Consider the following 23,590-nt stretch of genomic DNA (forward strand, 5'->3'; position numbering starts at 1 on the left):
AGGTTCATGGATTTCTATTAGGTCGATGAAGAAGGGGATGGAAGTAGAGGTTACCCACTGAAGAGCCATCCTAATCTTATTTTCATAGATATCAAATACCCTGGATTGTAATTCAACAGTCATACCAGAATGGCAGTCACAGGCACAGATTTGAAACATTTTACCTACAGTTTGCTAACCTGGGAAACAATCCTGTGATATTATAAGGTCTAGTATAAATATTGCAATAAAATTATCCAAAATGACTGAAATAATTAACCAGTGTAAGGTATAAATATATACTTGGAAAGTATTACTGCAGATCAAGGCATGTATTATATACTTTTTACATTCAATTTTCTGAACTTGTAAAGTAGCCAGATTTGTAATCCCGGCTTTATAGCGTTGTTCATATAAATAATAAAAAACACACTTCACAATGGGGAGCCAATAAAGATTGCCTAGAAATATGAAATGTTCAGTATTGTACCCCTTCAATGCTACTAGAAATCCTACTGCTTTAGCTACAAGAAGTCACTAAACCCTCATTCAACTCAAATCTCTAGAAGAAGATACTGCAAGTAAAAAGACTGTCAGAGATTCCACATATTGTTGCACACAGAGTGTTTATAGATGGCAAGTAGGCTAGAAATCTTCATCTTTCCTAATCCTGTTAATCCAATAAATTAGCTTTCAAATCTTCAATACAATTACATTTTGAAAATCTGTTGACTCAGGAAGAAATATATTGACTCAAAGATCAAGCAATGTAGTGACTACTTATTTTTTTTAAGCAAGGGATTAAGTTCAGGTTTCCTAGAGGAGTTTTTGAAGATTAATGTTTTGTCACTAAAGACAGGAAAAGAAGAAATAGTAATCACTTACTTTTTCTGAGTTACCCATATTCAGTACCTATCTGCACTATTAACACTTTTCTTTAATTCACCTTTAATATCCTTAGGAATGTGATAGGATAGCCTATCAATATCTGATCGCAGTAGCTCACAATCTCTGTCAGGAAATACCTTTAAGATGTAACTTGCTGTTTCTTCTGGGGAAAAAAGATATGGGAGTAAAGTTGCCATTTGGATTTGAGAGTGCTTTATAGAGGCTTGCCAGCTGGGACTTGTATAGGCTAAGGAGAAGGCTATAGCCAGAAGGAACTAATTCCTGTTGACCTCCCTGTGTTGAAAGCCAGGGATGAAGGAATTGACAAAGCAAAGACCTATGCAAGCTGAAGCACTAGAGGCAGAGGGGCAGAAAAGGCTGTGAGCTGGGATTACCTGTAATTTGGAGAAATGGAGGAAGGTGTGAGTCTGTGGGTTGACTAAAGACGCTTGTGTGGTGAATCTAGATGATAGGGTAGCGCTTTCTGGGAAACATAGTTAACTAACTGAAGGGACAAAGGAAAGTGCTTTGGGAGTGACAGAAGGTACAGAACCAAGATTTCTGTGCTTGTTAATATGATTGGGGCAGCTGAGGACTACACACTAACTGAGATAGATTCTGAAGTTAGAAGGATTATTTTGCACTGTTAAAGAAACAAAAATGCCTCAAGGAGGCTGAGTTTTACCACTAGCTTAGCAATAGAATCTAGGAGGATTTGGTAAAGAAAGAAAAATATCTGGCACCATTGTTATAACTTCAGTTATGATATAGGAAGAGGGAGGTGGGAAAAAATGCCTATCAACCCACCACACCTTGCTGTGATCATATTAGCTTTTAAGAAAATTAAAGTTTGGATTGCAGTCCCACAGTGCCTCTCTTGTCCTACTAGCTGTAACAACCATATTTGTTAGCATATAGTGTATTCTATTTGGAAAAGAAACAAAGCTATTAGGACTATCTAGGAAAAAATATTTCAGAAGCTCTTAGTAAATTGTATCATTTTACTGTTGAATTAGAAGTATTATATAATATTTTCAGCCTTCTTGGATATGATTTAGGGTACATTTTTGCTATGTGGGTATGAAGTATAAAAAATCTGAGTGCACTGCTTTTTCATGCTGAGTGATTGTTTTAGCTATTGAAATTAAAAATGCTCACTGAGAGTGAATGAGGTACTAAGTATTCAAAAATAAAATGAAGACATGAGAGCAGAACTGAACTTTAAAATGATACCAAAATAACTCAAACTTATACAAGGTAAGAACGCTAAAGATAATGCTTAATGTACAGTGTATGTACCGGAGAGTTTTTCCAGTGTACCTGTACTAGAATCAAGAACAGAAACTGGAAACAAAGATGACAGTCTGACAATCCTTTATTTCCTTTATTTTCTTTATGTTCATTTTTACAGTTATTCAAAAGTTACGATAGCTTTTGTTTCTGTAAATGGAATTTTAGTAAATTGCAGGTTCATGCAAAAAGGAAGGCCCAAAGCGATATTCTTATATTGATAGATACAGATTTATGGATTTAACTTCTAGTGTTAATGGGCATTAAGGCAAAATCCATGGATATCATGATGAGATTAACTTCCATTAGCTAAATACACATCCAGAAGCAGAAAAATTATTTCCTTTGGCCTAGTCTCTTTCTATATATATCTGTATATACACACATATAGATATTTTAACTTTTTTGCATAGATAACCTTTACATCAGTATCTGTGTCCTTACAAATTAATGTCTGGCGTGTCACACAATAATAACCTCTGTGGAATTAAGCTTCTTGTACAGTTACAACAAAATATAAAACTTTATAAGCAGTATACCTCATACAATGTGATCAGAGCTATGTAGTGACACCACAGAGATCTTCTAAATAGTAAGGTTGATCACCTTTAATCACTGACTAATAATCTAGGAATTAAATAATAATCTTATTTTCACAGATGCTGCTCTTGTAGTAACTGGGTGGATCTCAACTTGCAAATTAGTTACCTTCACAGCCCTGTGTGGGAAATGCCACAATTGCTATGTACGGTGTATGTACTTTTAGCAGCAGCTGACCTGCTAGGTGTTATACAAACAGGGGAAAAGACTGTTCCTGATTTAAAAATATGGAAAAAAATGCAGGAGGGAATGCAGTAATGCCATAGGCTTTCATAGTACACTGCTGTATATGTTAAGGCTTTTTATTTAAATTAAGTCAAAAAGAGCAGTCAGAGGAAGAAGGGTAAAAGGAAGCAAACATAGGTAAAAGGTGATAGGAGGTATAAACTTTACTCTAGCATTGCTAGAACAAGATCAGATGGGCACAGGTAAACGGAGAATGTAAAAATTAGACTAAAAGCTAAGTCAAATCTGTCTTGGAAAAGGGAGGTAAAGGTTCTGGAACCCATTTGAGTTTTAAAACGCATTTGAACAGGAGGTGAATAAAGCAAAATTATCTCCTGCAGCAAGGGTCTGCACTGATGATCCAGGAGGTCCCTTCCAATCCTTTTTCCTGATATGATATGTTGCTACAGGGAAATGGAAAATTTGAGATACTCCTTTTGACATCTTCTAATTAACCTATTCAGTTCTCTGTATTAAACAACGTGTTTTGTAAAGTTTTTAAAAGCATTTGTTAAAATTGATTGAAGAGAAGGAGAAAATTATTCTATATTCTATATTTCTGAATGCCTGAAATTCAGAGCTGATTATAATCCTTATCTCAGTAAATATTTGTGTATTTTAGATAAAATAAGGAAATTATAAGAGGGATGTGGAGATCCAGACCAGAATTTTCTAGTGCTTAGAGTACTAAAGCAGCTGCAGAGCTGGATTCAGTTTTTTCTTCAAATGAGGTAAAAAGATTTTAAGCTAGGTTTTCCTTACTTCAGAAAACATTACTCAGTATACAAGCATAAAATTATCATTGCTCCTTTTTCCTTAGACTTTCTGTGAAACAATTTCTCATTGACGTGTTCTGAAACATTTATGGAATTGAGGCCTGAAGTTGGTATAGATGGTTGAATTCCTGATTTGACATTCCTTCCAGGACTAAGCAGTCTAAGCAGGAGATACTGTGTGCATCTAGTGGCAGCTGAACAGAGATGATGTGGCTCTGTGTCAGGGATGCCCAACTCAAATAAGTGGATACAGCTGCTTGGTTTTCAGCACTAGGCCAGAGGTAGTGGAATATTTTTGAAGTTTGTGTGGCAGCTAGGTGTATAAACTACTAGTTGTTTTTCATGGAGAACCTTGGAAATTTTATTCAGTGATCAACATACTACAGTTGCTGATGTTCCCTAGTGAAAACATCTGTTTGTGGATTTATGGATTGCTAAAGAATGCCAGAATTGTTAAGCATCTTATTTTAGTCTTTGGACAAACTGAACGACAAAAACCTGCTAAAACTTAAGAAGCAGAGACTGTCAGTGTTTGCTTTTTTAAAATCTGTAGGCAATTTTGTTCAATTATTTGTTAGTATGGAACTGTATCTTCAGGTACTACAAAATTGGAGTCAGAGAAGAGCTGTCCACTTTGAACTGAGAAAACCTGATGTCAGTCCCCCTGCAGCTCCTCTACACGAGCTCAGTCTTTAGAAGCAGTATCCTCACATGTTGAGAAACCTGACAGATTGCCTGTTGTCTGCTGATGTTAAGTAATAAAAATGTTGTCTGGAAACCTTGACAGCATCACATGGTTCTGAAATTAGTTGCATTTTTCCCTTAAAGATGGGTATTAAGATAGTTCAAAAGATCTGTTTATATCAGTAGAGAAAGTTAAATGAAACCAGCAGTCTTTATTTCTTATTCAGATATTTCTTCTCCCTATTGAATAAAGATTCCATTGAATTTCAATTCCAAATGCAACCAAATGTTACAGAACTTTGCTCTGATTTAACCACTGAGCCTTTTTGGAGATAAATATGAAATGTATTGCAATTCATCCTCTTCCAAAGAAGCTTGAAATGAACCGTGGGTTCCAGCCACAAAAATGAATCCAGTTTACAAATCACAAGTGAAATGACAATATTAATATTTGAATATGAAAGCCTCTTGGTAAGTTGGGTTTCTAAATTCTGTTCTGAAAGCATTTCTTTTTGCAAAAGGACCACACCTCTGTTTCGTTTGCACCCATTACACAGCTGTTTTCAGTGCAATTGCTGGTTTGAACTTCTTTACTATAGATACCTATAGTATTGTAGATTCTATATATTAGTAGCAGATACTCTGTTTCATACCTTTGACTAGCTCATGCACAGAATATTGATGCAATGTATCACTCTCACAACGCAGAAGAGTCCTCTTGAGTTCTTGCATCACTTCTAGGTTTCCATTAATACTGAAAATCCACACTAACAACTGAGTTGTATCCTTTATGACAATACTTTAATCAAAAGCCAGCAAAAAGATCCACAACTTTTTCAAGCAACTTTTCATCGCTATAGTATCATTTATTCTAGACTATAACTTCACAGTTAATCTAGAGAAGTTGACTTTATGAAATAATTTCCTTTCTTAAAGGAAATTTCACTTCTTCATAAATCATTGGAAGGACATCTAAAAAAGGCAGACTTTGAGGCCTGAAAGCAAAGTCTTGCTGTTTTTCCATTAAAAAAATTAATTAGATAAATGCACTCTGTTATTAGGTAAGATTGTGCTATATTTCCTGAGCTTTCAACAGAATTTGACCTCAAAATGCTATCCAAAATAAACCTAATACTTGGGCATGAGTTGATGTGTTGATGTTGTGTGGTAACAACCAAGAAAGATTAACCTAATGTTTATCTCTATTAAGGCAAGCTTATTTGTTCACTTACTACTGAAGTGTCCCTATTTATGGTTTGCATTTCTATTTTTCTATGTATCCAGGTTGAATATACTGGCTTTCAAAAATATGAAAGTTGTGGAACCTGTCTGTTTAACCTAACCTTTTTTTCAAATAACAAAATCACAGTCTGCTTTCCAAGGAAGGAACACTACTGCTCCCTAATAACACCCTGGAGAATTGCTTCTGAAAACAGTTTAAAAACCACTGGCTTGAGAGGTCAAGGGAAGAAACATGCCATCAACTCTGCAAAGGCCATCAACTCCACCAAGGGCTAAGCTTCTGACCATTTTATTTAACCAATGCTTCTAACCTTTCTGCTAGTCAGGAAAAGATGACAAACATGAAAGACATTTAGTAGTTAAAGATGTTTTCTTCAGTACAAAGCCCATTTGCTGCTCAGATGCCTGGAACTTAATTCTGGAATGATCCAATCCAACTTTTGTCTATTACTTTTGTTCTGAATCATTTATAAAGCATCAAAGGAGGCAAAAAGGAAAAATTGGCCAGATTTTTCTTTCCTTTTTTTTAGAGTCATATGAGGAGCCCAACAGATGAATTATTTCCTGAGCAAGAACTCGGGAAAGAGTGCAGGAGTATTCTCATCGTATAACACAACGAGAAAATGAATGGGAAAGCTATGAAATATTGCACACACTATCTTCCCAGAGGCCAGGAGATAAAAACAGTGAGACTATTTTTCCCCATTTCCAACTTGTTGGGTGAGGATGTTCTTCAGTGTTAGTAAGGAAGTAGATTTTTCCAGATTGTTCTAAAATTGATTCCAAATTCAGTTATTGGTATGTAATAACCTCTATATGCAGTATCATCTGTACTCTAGCCTCTTGTGTGTGTATGCTCTTCATCCAACCCATCCTACTGTGGTTCCTGCCAGTCTAGCTCTATATCACAGTTTATCTCTGTAAATCTGATACTTGACTCTCATGTTTTGCTGCACAAATCTACCTGGTGTCATTATTAATAAATGCATCCTGTACCACTCTGTATTATGCTTCCATTTCCAATCCCTATGCATCTTCCCTCCCATAATCTTCTAAACTCAACCTTCTATCCAATACGGAGAGCTAGGTAGTGCATCTGGGGTTGCAGAATATTCGTATTCTTTTTTTAACTGGACTTTGGAATGTTTTGTAGCCAGGAAGCCTGTGGCATGAGTGGCAAATTGCATTCTCATAACTTCCCCTGCTGCCACCATGGATGCCTGAAAATGCCTTCTCCCCTCAACACCCATTAGAGATATGCAGTCACCCTTGATCAGCTATGCAGTCACCCTTGATCAGCTACTGCAAGCAATTGGTATCATGTTACATCTCACTGTTGCCTTATACTTTGCCGAAACAGATGCAACTTGGCTGTGCTACCTTCATCTAACGTTTCCTTGTCCCCCTCTGCTTCATCACACTGTTGTGCTGTTGTAGTGCTGGCCAGTGTCATACCTGATGCCTTCCACCACACAATATCTGACCTCCAAACTCTCTTTCAAAAAGATTATCCTAGTGTTTGCTAAAAGTTTCACAGCAGAACTGCACAAAACGTTTCCCATTCCCACTTATAAAGCTAATTGATACAGATTTTTTTGTTATTTGAAAACAAATGATGCTATTTGTTTGCTAATTCTTATGCTGTATGGGTTGTAATGGATTTTTTTTTTAGGCACACTTTGGTTGCATTCCATAGAATTTGTGTATAATATATAAAATATATGCTGTATCTGGGGAGGGTGATATGACCCTGTCAGATTAGAACACTGATTCAGCAAGGGGATTTACATGGATTAATCTGGTCCTGTAACAAACTGGACAGCTGCTGACCCAGTAGAATTTGAAAGACTTCTGTCTGCTCCTTACTCCATGACCTCAGCTCAGGATGGCAGAGGCAAGTTCATAATACAACAGGTAATGCTAAATAATCCAGATTTCAAAGTTTTTGTGATTTCAAAACTGCAAGGTGGCCTTCATTGCAGGTTCACTCATCTGAGATAAAAATTGTGCAAAGTAGATTTTTCTGCCAGTTACTTTAACAAACTGTTATATCCATTACACAGACATATTCAGCATGTTTTTACATGGAAGACACATATTTTATCATATTTGAGACCATCATCTAAACAATTCACTTAAGAAAAATTGAACGTTATACTTTGCAATATATATAAGTGAACACTTTTCAAATACTCTATTTTAAGACAACCTAGTATAGATAGAATAGAACGTAAACAGAATGCTCATCTGAAGATAGATGAAGGTAGTCAAATTCAAGAACTGTGACTCATTGAAGGAGAATAAATATGATGGCTTAAAAATGGGTTAATAGAGGTTAAAACCCCATTTTATATTTAAATGTAAGATAATCTTATTACATCATGCTGGCAGCTCAGAAAGATGTATCACCTGCTAACAACATCCAGGATAACACAGTTCTTTGCAAGCTGAGTCAAGACATACCCATCAGCAGAAATATGGCAGGAACAAATAATAGATATATGCTTTTTAATGTGATAATTGGTTGCATTGATGTCATTTGCCATTAGATCTCTCCATGTTCCTTCCAATGCACTTTTAGCACGTGTTACGCTAAGCATATTAATACGTACTTAGTAAATATTATTGTAATTCTGTATTAGGATCAAAATGTTGCTCCTGACCTTTAAAACTTAGAAAACCAATTTTGTTGGTTTGAGGTGGGTGTGAGGGGAGCTTAGAAATTGCAAAATTCACCTTAAACTTGCAGCAACTTATAAAAATTGTGTAGCCAGTTTTGTACTAACTGCACGTTGTAGGAATGAACTAATATCAACTAACTAGCATATTCTAACATGCAATTGTAGGCATGAAATATATCTTCAGTAAAAGGCAACTTGTTTTGTTATTTATCTTAAATTAATAACTTTAGATGCTATATTAGTACTATGGTCATTTTATTCTGAGCTTCCAGCTTTCTTTAATCTCTTGCTATTCTTTATGATTTGTAAATCGTTAGGTTAAAAAAAAAAAAGGTGGGAATAGATAAAAATTGAAAGACTGGACCTAATTTTTCCATTGTAAATGCAAAAATAAGAGTCTTGCTTGACTAGAGGACAATGAGTGTCAAATCCTCACTTTGTTAATATCATTAAGACATAAACAGATCTGGAACTACCATTATGCTCAATGATATAGGAAGATTGGCAAGACTGGACCCTATGCAATGCTGATTATGAAAGTTTTGTTTAAAGAGAGTTTAAATGATGTTATTTACTACTTTCTACTTCCTCAGACCATACATGTAATAAATTAGGATCCTTATATGAGTACTTAAAATTACCTAGGTTTAATAGAATCACAGCTTCCTAGTAAGAGGTGACTTGCCTTTTTCCCACTATAAACCATCTAATTTGTCTTTTGAGACAAAGAAAAGAAATAATAAATGACTGTAACCTGTATTCTAAAGAAGTAAAACAAAAACAAAAAAAAAACACCCACCCACCCACCTACCCACCTAATTTAAAGCGGTAACAAGGTGTAAGTCAAATGCAGCTACTTAATGGTTTGGCTGTCTTTCCTGGCATCTTAAACTCCACAACAGTAAATGAATGTGGATGAGCCTAAGAGAATTCATTTGACAGAAGGCTGATTCCTGCTGTGCACTGTGAGTTCCCATCGCACAATGTCAGACTGGTCTTCCTCATTGAGGTCAATAAAGTTCAGTAATGTAAATTTAGTACCAGGCTGCTCAGCAGCCTATCTTTTTTTTTTTTTTTTTACCCATTGTCTTTCTGTAGCTGTCTGCTGTGTTATGTGTAACTGAGGCAGCAGGGGGAGCCCAAAGATTTTGCTCATCAGAGGGAAAGAATGAGTGACAATAGCGATTATAATGACAATGAAAGACATGGGTTGGTATGTTAGGACTTCTTTAAAACTAATACATCATATGTGTATCCCATTATTATTTAGGTGGTAACTTTAAATCCCATTTCTTCATTGTTCAAGGTTAAAGGCTAGGTTTGATTTTGCATGTTGCTTGCTTAAACTTTTTTGTGTACAGTTTGGGAAAAAATGATCAATATAAACATCCTTTTTGAGTCTAACAAGTTATTTTAATATGTTATTCAACGTGTAATGATTTGGAATAGATATCATGACATGGGTACCTGAATTTTAAGGATTACAGTAAATAACAATTGGTAAAATACTAAAGTGCAGTAAATTGACTTTTGTTCAACAGTACAGAAATTCAGCTGTAACACAATACAAAATGTTTTTCATTGTAATTTTAAGATAAAAAGATTTTCATGCCTTTTCAAATGTCATTCATTTTCAGTGCTGGGGAGAAGTAAAACTAATAAATACACAACAGAAAGTTCTATCTATACAAGAGTATTTGCTGTTTTAAAAAGCCAGTTTTAATTCTTTGAGAATTCAACAGTTGCTGATCATAAGCAAAAGTCTGATCTGAACTATATCAGTTAGTATGTTATAAACAGAATATAATTATCATGAAGTCAGCATTTGTCCTAACATCAAGGTTGTATTCAATTGTCCAAATTTGAAATGCATATAATACTATTAGAAGCCCCATGATTCCGACTGTGTTTTAGTATTTTCTCAATAACATAGCGCTACTTGGAACTATTTTTTACGTATCAGGTTAAATTTGTATCTTTAGTAGCACCCATTGTATGTAGAAAACCTTTTTACTTTACTGAACGTTCTTTCCTACTGAAAAGAGACTTTCTGCAAGAAATCCAGTCAAGGAGACATAGTTTGTAGTATATCTTAACTTTTTTTATTGGCCTATTTTCAAGGCAACATAGAACAAAATATAATTTCTTTATAAATAGGTAACTATTTTGTAACGTAAAATAATCTCATGTTAAAGAAGAGTGGCTAAAATGGAAATGATGAAGCCATACCAAGGGATGGACAACTCATGTTAGTTTAATTTACGAACAAATTCCTCTTCTCCGGAAGTGGTGGCTACAGTGGGGAAGGTGATTTTCCAGACTGAAATACTGTAGAGGAAACATCGCAGCAACAAAAGGTGTACAAGTTGTGATCCCATTGACCAGGGTTGGGCTATTTTACGTGTAAAGGAAGGAATCTGTTTAATTACTGCCTGAATTAGTCAGAATTTTCTAGTAAATGAACAAGCCAGCTGTTAACTCTTGTAAACTCCTACCTCCATCATAAACGCTGCTAATGTCAGTGCCAGAAGAAGCTATGGTTTTGCTCACATCTGGATGCACTCTCTTCAGAGAGCTGTGCTCCCTGGCTACTTTACCAGCCTGCTGCGTTCTGTTTTCTGGTTTCAAGCCACTATGTATGATATCCATATACTGCACTAAAATCCGCTCACGGAACTGCTTGTGTTCAGCCTGAAGATCAAAGGCAACTTTGTTTGCACTCTGCTAGCAGTTGGCTAGAGATTTCAGAAAGGTTTTACAATTAACAAATTATGTTGTTATGCTGTTAATTAAGTATTCTACTTGTTGTACAAATGTGAAAAGTAAGTGGCTTGCCAAGGCCAAGTGCAGTTTAGAGCTCATGTTTTTAGCTTGCAGGCCTGGTTCTTTAGAATGAAATCATTTAGCTATCCAAATTGAAAGTACTACTGTACACAAAGTACATAAGATGAGCAATGTACTGAAGAATACAAATATGCTACAAATGTTTACTTAAGTCTGTCATTCTTTTGTAATATTAAGTATAAATTCATAAAATAAGTGTTGTCTGGACTTACAAAGTGATTGATTACTCTACTAAATTGTACTGAAAGATTTACACTTGTAATTTCTTTTGAGAAAATACATTTGACATGTGAACTTAGGCACCTTATTTCCAAATCCGTGACAATTCTTTATGTAGTAGCAACTTCAGTTTGCCAAACATCCTTTTTATAGTGATTTAATTGCTGAATCTTTCCACTTTACTGACCCTGTGGTCCGTCTTCTGCTTTGCTCCAGATTCATCCATTCAGCCAGTAGCTGCTGTAGAGCACTATTCTAATCGTGTGGGTATTGCTTAATCCTCTGATCAAACCTGAATAAATCTCCTTGAATGCTGTGTCAGTCTGTTGGGGATTTGCAATCTGGCAAAGCACCCAAGCTAAATTAAATCAGTTTTCTACCTGGAAAGAAACGTGCGTCTCTCTCGGTAGCACCTACCACAACGTTACAAGATTTGTAAAGATCAAGCAGCTAAGAGCACAACTTTGATGACAGAGGTGCTAAATATTTGGCGTTTTGAATTTTTGTTATTGGTTTCCTAACTACAGGTCCTTGGCTACATTCAAAGGTTTCATTTTTGCTCTTTAATAGTAATTCATAAGGATGGCTTTTGCTCAGTATTATTCCTTTGTCTTCTTTTTTGGCTATACCAATCATTTTTAGTTTATCTGTGTTCTGCGATTCCAACTATGTATCTTGAGCTCTGAAATTGTTGGCATTTCTAAGCATTTACTACATTTGGATCTTACCGACTCCAATAGTTTCTTCCTTCATCTACCTATATGTTAACTGTCTCTGTCTCTGAGTTACTGTACAACTACTTTCAAACATGTTTAGTAATGTTTTTTCAAAATGTGTTATCTAAATAATACATCATGGCTCTTAATGGTGTTACGTCTCTGAAGCTTAATCACTTGCAGTAATTATTTTCAGGATAAACTTTATGTAGGGAAAAGTGAGGCACTTATATGGAGAAGGGATGCCTATATCTCCTCTCTTATCCAACTGTAATGAGGCTCCAAGGTATTCAGATTGCTTGTTGTATTAACAGATACAGTTTACATGTTAAATAAGATTGTCCAAGTTATTTTTGTTGGTTTGCAGCTCAATATTTAGTTTTACTGTCTTTGAACTTTGACCTCTCTTTCTTCTTACTTCTTTTAAATCTCCAGTCTTTTTATACTGTATCTTTTGACTTTCCCTTTTAATAGCCAAATTATAGGTGTATCTAAAAAAAAGCGTGCAATCCATTTTAAATTTACCTGAGTCGGAGAATTCTTAGTGAAACTTTATACGCTAGGCCTTCATTTTAGTTATTGTATTATCTGTATGCATTAGCTCTATGGAGAAAGGACTTTTTCCATAAAGTTTATATCACGATCTGCACTATATACAATGAAATTATGAATACTATTAACAAAGTGATTTTTGAGGTTAGAGAGCTGGAATACTATAGAACACTAATATCTTTCTAACTGAAATAATGAATTCATTGCAACTATCAAATGAAATTTAAGGAGAGATAAAAAATCTTACCTTTATTTTTACTGATGTATTCATTAGTATGATGATATATTTTCTATTAGAAAAATAAATTGCCAAATTAAATATTCTCCTTTAAATATTCTCATTCTCTGTTAGGAAAGGATTTCCTTCTCTCTTTTGTTCCAAGTGAAGAGAAGCCCTAACTTACTTTTGAGCTTATTGAATTTCTTTAACTTGAACTTTAAATGTTGTTTGAGGTAAAATATCTTACCATGGTTGTCTCTGCAATGGATCCAAAGCTGTTTATAAATATGTTGCATGTGACATTAACTGGAGGGCCTGCAAAAGAAAAAAAACACCAGTCCCTGTTCCAGAATCATTGCTTATTGAGTAACTGTAAAAATATATTAACCGAGTAAGCTCTTATGAAACAAAGGTTCATTGACTTAGGAGGAAAGAATGCTGCATTCAAGACTCGTTTAATGGGAAATGAAACGGAATGTTTTCTAATAATTAATAGATTTTTCATCTTGATTTTTCTCAAAGGTATACTGCGTACTAAAACTGAAAGTTCATTATAAATTGCACAAGAGGATACTATGCAAAAAAGGTTATATTTTTTGAAACATATAGCCAAAAGTATTGTTATAGGAGTTTTAGTGAACGCTCTATGTCACTTCTCACAACAAATAGGGGAAAAAGTGACCTTTTTCGCTCAAGACAGCTGATATTTTTAGTGTTATCTGTCATCAGTGGTAGCAGAAATACGTTATTGCTGCCCTTATCTCTACTGTGCTGACAGGAACAAATGTGGATAAGAAAGAATGACTTAGAATTCTATTATCATTTATTTTATATCCTCAAAGTGGTTAAGAATGCATTCAAGCTGAGTTTTCTGCTACCATGAGTCTTCAGCGAACTGCTGTTCTGTCTTATCCTGCATTTGGGAAGCATCAGGAATGGCAGAGTAGTCCTTATGACATCTGAACAATGAATCATGTCTTCGTGGAAGAGATTTTAAATTATTTTTATCTGAAAGCCTCTGTAAAACTGGCATTGTGGTGTTGCATACTAATTTCTGCATTACTTCTTATCGAATCCAGTCTATGTACAATAGAAACAAGGTTTTTCTGTCACAAGTTTTTCTGTCACCCTCCTGCACCTTCATATTCTTGTATCATTAATGCAGTTCAACACTGGAGAGGCTAGTTTCATTCTCCAGTTGTAAGCAGTCACTAGTAATGAAGATTCTGTATCTGGAGTTTGAGGACTGGTCTTGCGAACATTTATGTAATATTTATTTTATAGTTATAGTAATAAGCCACTCAGTCGCTGCTGATGCTTTGTAACTAGCAGAGTGTAATGTGACTAGTAACTTGATACTGAATATTTGAAGAATCAGGATGTTCATTAAGAGTTCTGCTAGCAGGACACAACCTGGAATGTCCAGCTTCTTTTCCTCAGGGTGATAATTGTTTTTGAAGTACAGTATGGCTATTTCAACAAAAGATTGCTACATGTATTTTTATCATTTTTAATACACAAGACTATACGCATGAAGCAGACTTATCAGGTAAGAATGTACCACTTTGGGCTCACTTTGACACTACGATAATACTTGGTTAATTATTTAGAGCTGCTGATCAAATCCAATATTTCTTAGAGTTGAGTAAAAGCTTGACACTGACAACATCGGGAAAAAATTGCTGAAAGGGATCAAGGGAAAAAGAAAAAAAGCAGGGGAGATAAAGGCAGAGGTCAGTATAAACCTAGCAGAGAGAAATTTGTTCTCGCTGACTATGTTAGGTGATTTATTTGCGGGCCAGCTTTCCTTTCTGAGACCTTTATGCTATAGTACTTGTCATCATTTCAAATTCAGTGTGGTATTGTCGTGTTTAAAACAGTGCTTTGTTTTAAATTAAATATAATGCTATATCAGTAAAAATAGTTGCTTTTTTTAAAAAAAGCCCTAAATATCCGCAACTCTGGTGCTTGATTTCAAAATCAGCATTACAGAGAGATAGTTAATAGCTAGTTAAAAGGAAGGTATAAGCAGCTTGCAAACAGCTGAGAGACTGCTTAAAGAGACTGGGCTCAAAGTAAAAATGAGCTCCCCAAAACCATGCTCAAGTAGAAGCAAAAATGAGACTGTTAAAACTGGAAGTCACGTTCAAAAACATGAAATCAGGCAAGTAAATGTAAATTTATAATAAGCTAGGCCAAAAAAAAAAAACCAAACAACAGAGCTGAAACTCACTAAACACAGAAGAGGGAGCAATCATAACTATCTACAAGGCATTAAAAGCAGGAATCCTGCCAAGGGTTGGGAGGTGAAGTCAGGAGAAGAGAATTAAGACATAAAAGTGTCCGTGAAGGTAAGAAAGGTCAGAGCAGAAAACCTAGCTGAATTCTTTGTATCAGTGTTTGTGTCTGGTGGCTCGCAAATGTCAAATACTAGGGCCATTCTGATGGAAGATTTGTATGAAGACTGCAGAAGGTATTTCAGACCAAGTGAACACAAACAAACTGACATGAGGTGATATCAAGCCAGAAATTCTAAAAATCTTTTTGAAATTGTGAAAATACTGATCACTGTGAGTCAGCTGTCACCTGTGCCAGTTTTGGTATCAATGGGAATGTATACTGTGTCCAGCAACTATAAAATGAATTAAGAAAAAAGACTCTATGGACAATGTTGGGAGCTGTATTGTTGTAAGCCTAACCTTCATACCAGCCAAACTGGTAAAAATGATGAAAAATAATACAATTAGGAAATATGGATGAATATGTTATTTGTGTAAAGTACTGTCTCTCAAATCTATTGAAGCTCTCTGAAAGAGTTGATGAGCATGACCACAGTAATCTAGTTAAATAGTTCATTTGTATTTTCAAAAATTTATGAAGGTCTTTTTCAAAGGCTTTTAAGGATATTAGTCTTCATGAGGTGACAGATGGTCCTCTTATGGACATTTTGTTTTAAAGTTATTTTAATTCTAGGAATAAATAGACAGTTTTCACAGTGCAAGGTGATTGGTAGTGAGTTCCCCCGGGGATCTGTGCTAAGTCTTTGCAGTTAAATGATAATTACCAATTAGAAAAGAAAGATATAGCAATATAATTTTACTTCTGGTATAGGATTATTTAAGATAGTTTTATATAAAGCTGACTGCAAGGAGTTGCAGAAAAATCACAAAACACTGAATTGTTGAGCAATAAAATATTTGATGACGTTCTGTGTCAATCAAATACAAAATTATCCTTACTATGCATTCATACTGATGGGCTCCAAATTAATGATTTTCCTGCAGGAAGGAGAGTCTAGTTTTATTAAAGATGGTTCTCTGAAAACAGCAACAAATACTCAGTAACAATCAAAAAAGAAAGGTGAATGCAAATAAATAGATAAAAAACTGAAGTACCACACAAGTAGATCATGAACTTGAATACTTCAAAAGTTCTTCTCAGTCCACCTCAGAAGGATACATTAGAGGAAAAAAGAGATGTCAAGCACGCAGTCAAGGATGACAAGCTCTATGAAATGCTGCCATACGAAAAAGCATAGATGGAAAAGGACTCTTCAAGTTAGGAAAGAAAAGTGATGGGAAGGGGGCAGATATAAGTATTTATAAAACTGTAAAAATGTGTAAGATGCACTTTTTCTCTGTTTCTCAAAAATGTTACATGGCAATAAAATCAGTAAAATAGTCAGTCACCAGATTTGAAACAAATGAAAAAGGATACTTTGCACAGTTCCAAAATATGAAGAATTTGTTGCCATAAAATACTGTAAAGTCCAAAAATATAAATATATATTACACCTCCTCTGTGTCACATACTGAGTTTAATAATAAAATGAGTCAATTCCTTAACCATTATGTTATATCAGACCAACAGAAATATCAATAGCAAATATTAACTGAAATATCAATAGACTGGTAGAAAAAAACAAGAACAAATATGATAGGATTTGCTAATAGTTGTAACCTAAGTAGAAAGTGGCATTTCTGTTAAACGTGAGAAAAAAGAAAGATGTCCAACCGATTAATGGACTGATGTTTCTATATTTTATTTAAGCACTGGGAAAACAGGCTTCTGCAAAAAAGCTGCCTCAGCAACATTGTAAGAAAAAAATAAATAGTGTTTAAAATTTCAAAGAAAATGAAAGAAGTTCAAAATATTTCTTCATAGCTTCATAAGGAATTTTTTTTTGGCCAAGTAGACACAACATTGTACTCTGCTAGATTATGCTAGGTGCATATGAAATTGTATGTATAAATATGATCTACATTTGGGAAGACTAAAAGTGAGACAATTTTTTATTAAATTCACTTTTGAAAAAATACGAAAACAAGGAGCTCCGCTGAGGAAACTGCCATATTGTCAGGTTTAATCCTATCTAAATAGCACGAGTCAAGTGCTTGAACAGAAAATATGGAAAAGAAAAGGATCTGTCTCTACTGTAGTCACAGATCGGTAGACCTATTGTAGCTGCCTGGGTTGGAGAGGGCCACTATCCGCCGTCACTCTGAAAGGAGTGGTTAGACAGCAAGAAAAGCCATGCTTTAGCTTAAAAGTTCCTTGGGGACCCCTACGTATGTGCTCTAGGTGCTTGCACAACATGCAGCCAGCTCTGCTGCATCTTTGTGACTGCAAGTGCAGTCAGTAGATTGAAGCTATTATAAATACACTTAAGTTTGTTGCAGCCACACCTTCATGTTACTTCATTATTTACTGATAGAGAGTATGCAAGCTGAGGTAGGCGTCTCCCCTCATTTCATCTATGATTGGTAGAAGCTGTTTGTGCATAGTCTTCCATGCACAAACATAGAAGCTGTTTGTGCATATACATCGTCTTTCCAAAGAGCTTATTGTTATTAGAGCTTCCAAAGGTGAGAGGAAGCTCCAGGGTGGCTTCTGAGAGTCAGTGACATGCTTAAGTGACTTTTATGCTCTGACGGGTAGCAGAACTGGGAGGACAATCTGTGTGCTTACTCTTATGTGAGCACTCTGTAGAAGACAGTTAATGTTGCTGGAGAAGTGGCCAATTGTTCAGTCCTGGCTTTCTTACCTTTTCTATACATTTCAACACTTGCTAGATACATTTGTCTTTGTTTTTGCTGTAACAGTAAGAGGGAATTATGAGGGATTACCTTTTGTGTGGCAGTATGATTAACAGAGCCACAGTGAGAAACGAAGAATTCATTAATGACAAACTAGAGCAGAGTCCCCTAAACCTAAATATCTCGAGGGCATTAGTACCAGTGGCTTCACTTCAGAGAGCATGTTCAACTAATGGATTTAACAGATTTGAAAAGTAGTAAAGCATGATTATCCGTATTGAGATCAGAGTAAATGTAATTATATGGGTCAAAATTAATAGCTGACAGTGTATCATGTTTTCAAAGTGCCCTCTACTGAATGTCAAGGGGCAAGTGACAGTGTTTTCTAAGCATGACACGGAAGTGTTTATTGATATGTAAGGCTGACATTTTCTCTTTGAAACATATGAAGGAATTCAGTATTTAATTTTATTTGAAATATGGCACCATATTGACTGGATTGTACTGCTAGAAAATTTCCCCAGGTATCAGCAGTAAAATTGGGTTATTCCCATGTTCCTGAAAGAGCTGTAACACAACCTTCACGTTTTTGTTTGCACAAAACTATTCTTTCGAGTCGTAATCCTGAACATCTTGTTTGAGTCAGTGACAATTTTTTCATAGTTGGGTCCAAATTTGAAAGACAATGTAGTATTCCCCATATTTTAGGGAGAAAAGTAGTCTAGGATGTGGACTAAGTAGCAGATATAGTTTTGACCTCCCGGAGATAAAAATACTTTGCAATGGGAGCAAAGATTTTACAAGAATTGTTAATCTGTGCTTTGCTCCATAGCTAATACCACTACTCTTCTCTTTATTCTATTCTTTCTATCGAGCACTTATAGATGGGCACTATTTCCTATCCAAAAACAGAGCACTCGGGCAAAGTACATAATTGTGCACTTTGTGTACTAAGTAAGATTAATTATGAAAGAAGGATGGTAGTTAACGATTTTGGCTACATATTAAGTTTAATAGAATAACAAATAAAATGGTTTAGAGGTGCTGATGAGCTGAGATCTCTTATTAGTACTTGTTCTATTTCTTTAAAACTGTTGATAAATTAAAAACTCAAAAAATCATAAAGTTCCATTTACTTGTTCTAGGACTAATAAAACTAGCCAGAAAGTGGCAAAGTCACTTAAGGAGATACTTATTCTTTGTGATAGATTTGAATCATTTTAGGCAGATTTGCTCAAACTGCATAGCTGTCTAGAAGATTTAGAATGTGCACTTTTTGAGAAAGAACAATGTCAAATTAGGTTTTTGTCTCTTTAAATTTCAATGGTTATGAAACAAGGCCCTTGAATTGAGGCAAGTCTTTTGAATTATACATTCAAGAAGCTCTATATTGAATCCACTAATCTCTAAACCATCTGCCTGTTCTTCACTGTAACCCCATCAGAAGATTGTGATTGCATGGTGTCCATGACAAGCTCCAAAATCCAATTCCCAAATGAACTGCTAAGCTGTAAGCTCCTTGTTTTTAAACACTTGTTCATAGGACTTCAAGAGACTCCAAGAAGAAAGAATAAAAACTGCAGTGCTTAGACTTTGCCTGAGGTCATCTTTTGCCCAGCTCAGTTTTACCTTAGGTTGAACTTGCAGTTTACATTTTAAGGAGTATAGTGTGGGAACAAGTCAGGATAACTTTAACAAGGAGCAAAAATTATTTCTGAGATGCCACACACACACAAAAAAAATCATTTTGGAAGTAGTGTGTTACATTACTGTGCAAACATTGCTTAATACACCAAATTTCTCTACCCTTCAAGAAGCCCACCACAGGAATTTTCTTCAGAATGCTTCTGGGATGCACTGTCCAAGGGACTTACTCTGTATAGTAATGGTGGGTATTAATCAGCAATATAAATCTTTTTAGTGATATGTTTAAACTTCCAGTGCATTTTTTTTTGAGAAATATCAGCACTGCTAACTTATTGAAAGCTATGTATTTCCAGCTACAGAAAATCTTGGATAATAAGTTTATATATACAGCACTGACTTTTAAAAGTTTACTAATGAGGAAGTAATTTTACCAGCTACTTGTTTTGTCCTTATGAATCAGATAGATTGAGGCAAAAAAAAAAAGACTATCAAGAGGAACAAATAACAATGGTTTTAGAGGCATAACTACTGAAGTTTCTGAGACCTGGTGACATAAAACAATTAAAAAATTCAGCGCTGAACAAGAATCAAGATGGAAACACAGTGATAAATGTCTTAGAGGAGGAATGCCTGGCTGCTCAAAGGAAAAGCTTCATAGCACGTATGGAATAAAACCTGCAATATAGTAAAATATCAGAGATAAGAAAACGTCCTGGAATCAGGAAAGTAGACATAGTAGGAGGTATCTAAGGCATTTTTAATCACAATTGATTTATATTTTCAAATAATATTTCTATTCAAACTGATAGCATTATTTAAAAATTCAGAAATTTTAAATTTGGATCTGCTGGTCGTGTGATTAGTACACTCTTCCTTTTGGTTAGAATCAGCTTTGGGGATTAGGTACTATTTCACAGAGCCTGCTTTCTGAAACGCCTCAGACTGTGGTTATCAAAGGCAGGAATTCAAATCTATCGGGAAGCATTTCAGAAAAAAAAATAAACAAACCAATTCTATTGATAAGCTAAATTGTCGAAGGACTACGTTTGACTAACTGTGAAAGTGACAGGAATAGAGCATGTTACTACTGAAATTCATGTCCATAGCAAAGAAAGGGCAAGGAAGGTACAATTTTTTCAATGAGACTATTTGTTTTGTGTTTGCAGTTGTTCCAGAAATTGCATTTGTATGACAGGAATACTGAATTGCATGACATGTTAGGATTGAAGTTACCTTTGAAATTTGGTCTGATCCTTGCATCGTAGCCCGACATCCTACCCATTAGTTTATCCAGGAAATCAGATGGTGACATTGGCATGCTACGAGATCTTGCACTGTCTGTTTCCTTTGTGGCTACCAAACTAACAATAAGGAAAAAAGAAAAAAACAAAAACAAAAAACCAAAAAATTTCATTAGAGATTTTTTAAAGAAAACTTTAATTTTTCACATTAAATCACTTAATAGCATGTGAACAAGAAAACAGCAAAGCTAAAATTGTCTTTTAAACAAGCTTATGCTTTAAAAATAGTAATAGCAAATAATTCGTTTAATTTGTTCATATGGAAATAGTGAATTCTTCTTATATCTATTTTTTAACATGTGAATTTTATTTTGCTAAGCTGCATACTGATAGGATAGTGTTACTTCTTCAGGACTTCTGGAGGTTAATACACTTTCAGTCATCAGTAATTGATACTTTATACAGAACTGCAGAAGTAAAAAATTACGTCATCTACACAAACAGCTGGGCATGTGGAACATCACAATTTGGAGTCAATTCTAAGACTGGTCTGTTTAACTGGGTGTGGTGTACTAGCAGCGTATGTCAGAAAAAATTAGTAAGATCTTTTATAGAATAGTACTACCACCCCCATGTTTTATCCAGTAGAAGTTATATGGTGATATTTATACATATGATGCTAAACAGGCTCTTGGCAAATAGTATTCTTGAACGTCATCTTTGAGGTTCATTTCCCACTAAAACAAAAATGACTGCTGCGGTGGAAAAAAAAAACTTACTGGAGGAACTATCTTAGGGCAAAATTTTCATCTCAGGGCCACATGGCAAATGTCATCTCATATAGCCTCTTCGCCATACATATGCAGAACTCCCACTGACATTCTAAAGTGTGTTCTGCACATGTCAAGCGAAAACAATATCAGCACTGAGATCAACCGCGTGGCTCCCCCAAAAAAGGTCTTTTGTTGTAGAAAAAGTCTCTTGCTATAGAAGTCTTGCTTGGGTGCTGGCCAGTACATTGAGAAATGAACACCGTTAATAACTATATATATGTGTCTCTGTGTATGTGTATGTATATATAATGCATATATATAAAAACGTAGGTAACGTTACACTGTGCAACTAAAACCGTTAATGGTTTTAAGAGTCTGAGAAAAGAGACAGAGCTTCTCTTTTTGCTGACATCTAGTCAAAATCTATTGCAGAAAGATGCAAATCACTTTTATTTGCCTGATTTTAAGACAATTGTTTCCTACTAATGCCAATTAATTCTTTTAGAAGTGTTTAAATATACCTTTGCTTAGAGTTACGTACAGGAAAGAATGCAAAACTTTTTGTTTGTATGCGCAGACCATGTTAAGTGCGGACTGAGAATGCTATCTTGTTCTCCAACAAGATGTGAGGGATGTTTTCATTTTAAATTTCTGTTGATCTATATGTGCATTGGATGGTTATGTGGCTATATAGCTACATATTTTCAGTCATCCAAACATTTTCAGTCATTAAAGTTAATTTTTACCTACATGAGTTACTCAGGACATGAAAGTTACTGTTTTATGGCAATTTTTATTTAGAAGGTACACCAAAGAATCTCTTCAAATTGGAATTTGGATTTAATATCTTGAACTATAGAATTCTTTTTTGGGGGCTTTCGTACTAAGTGTTACTTGTAACAAGTTTGGGAGACCTGCACATACTGACATAGAAACCTCTAGACTGTTTTCGTATTACTTATATTTTTAATTAGAAAACAGCAATTAAGTCCTTTAATTGTAATCTTAACTAAAATCAGAAAGTTAAAAAAATACATATATCCCTCTGGTTGCTTAACTAGTGTTTATTCTGTATTTTGGTAAGTTGATTACATATTTCTGAATTGTTCAGAATACTTTGATATCTGGTTTCAGTAAAGACGCTTCTTTAGTGTCCTTTATTAGCTAACCTAGTTCTTTATTTCTTTCTGTGGCTGAATAAGGTATTTGTCTCTGATAGAGTAAACACTCAACATATTTCTTTCCTACTGAGATTTAAAGTTATTGCAATGCATTTTGTTCCTGTTGGCCTCTGACATCAATTTTATTGTCAAACATTCTGATTGGGTTTGGTTCATCGCAGTCTTGCGACTCAGTCATTTATATTTCTGTAAAAGGTTATACATGATTACAAAGCAAACAAAAATGTGAAAACCCAATTACACCTACTTTGCTGCACTGTATCTATTTGCAAGGCTGCGGGGAATCAAGTTCCTGTACATATACTGGCATATATATGGATAGATATACATGTATAGACACATGCATAGACATATGTTTAGATATTTCTCTTGTACTGTTAGGCCTGTTGTTAGCTTCAACGAGGATCACGTTCTCTGAATGGCAAATTTGTTTACTTGTTTTTCACTTCTCTGAACTTCTAGAATCTTTCTGTTATTGAAGTTATTGTTGTTTTTAAAGGCTGCCATGGAATAGAGTACTTCGAAATTAAGGTAATTAATGCTGAGTAAGAAAAATTAGTCATTGTTGGGACTACTGATTTTCCCAATGTAGCTTTTGCCTTTTTGTGACATCATGGCATTATCAATTAATGTTTAATATAATTAGTTAAAGCTTAAGAATATCTTGAATAATTTTATTGCCTGCTTCTGAAAACAATATATCCAGGGCAATAAATAATTTTTATATAAGCCAATTTTTTTTCTGGATCTCAGCTATAATTTGTAATTAAAACTTTATTCATAGAAAATTTTCCTT

At 34.9% G+C, this 23,590-nt stretch overlaps 1 protein-coding gene across 3 annotated transcripts in view; it reads right to left on the reverse strand.

Annotated features, from left to right (window-relative positions):
- GLRA3 (glycine receptor alpha 3) overlaps positions 1 to 23,590 on the reverse strand; it is a 256,177-nt gene that overhangs the window by 62,150 nt on the left and 170,437 nt on the right. For all 3 annotated transcript variants that reach the window (XM_068942519.1, XM_068942518.1, XM_068942520.1), the window contains exons 2-3: positions 20,833 to 20,960; positions 13,164 to 13,231 (exon numbers count right to left, since the gene is read on the reverse strand). In XM_068942519.1, the coding sequence (XP_068798620.1) occupies positions 13,164 to 13,231; positions 20,833 to 20,917 (153 nt within the window). In that variant the 5' untranslated portion in view covers positions 20,918 to 20,960. The remainder of the gene's footprint in view (positions 1 to 13,163; positions 13,232 to 20,832; positions 20,961 to 23,590) is intronic.

Source organism: Struthio camelus, chromosome 4 (genome assembly GCF_040807025.1).
Source record: "Struthio camelus isolate bStrCam1 chromosome 4, bStrCam1.hap1, whole genome shotgun sequence".
Classification (NCBI taxonomy): domain Eukaryota; kingdom Metazoa; phylum Chordata; class Aves; order Struthioniformes; family Struthionidae; genus Struthio; species Struthio camelus.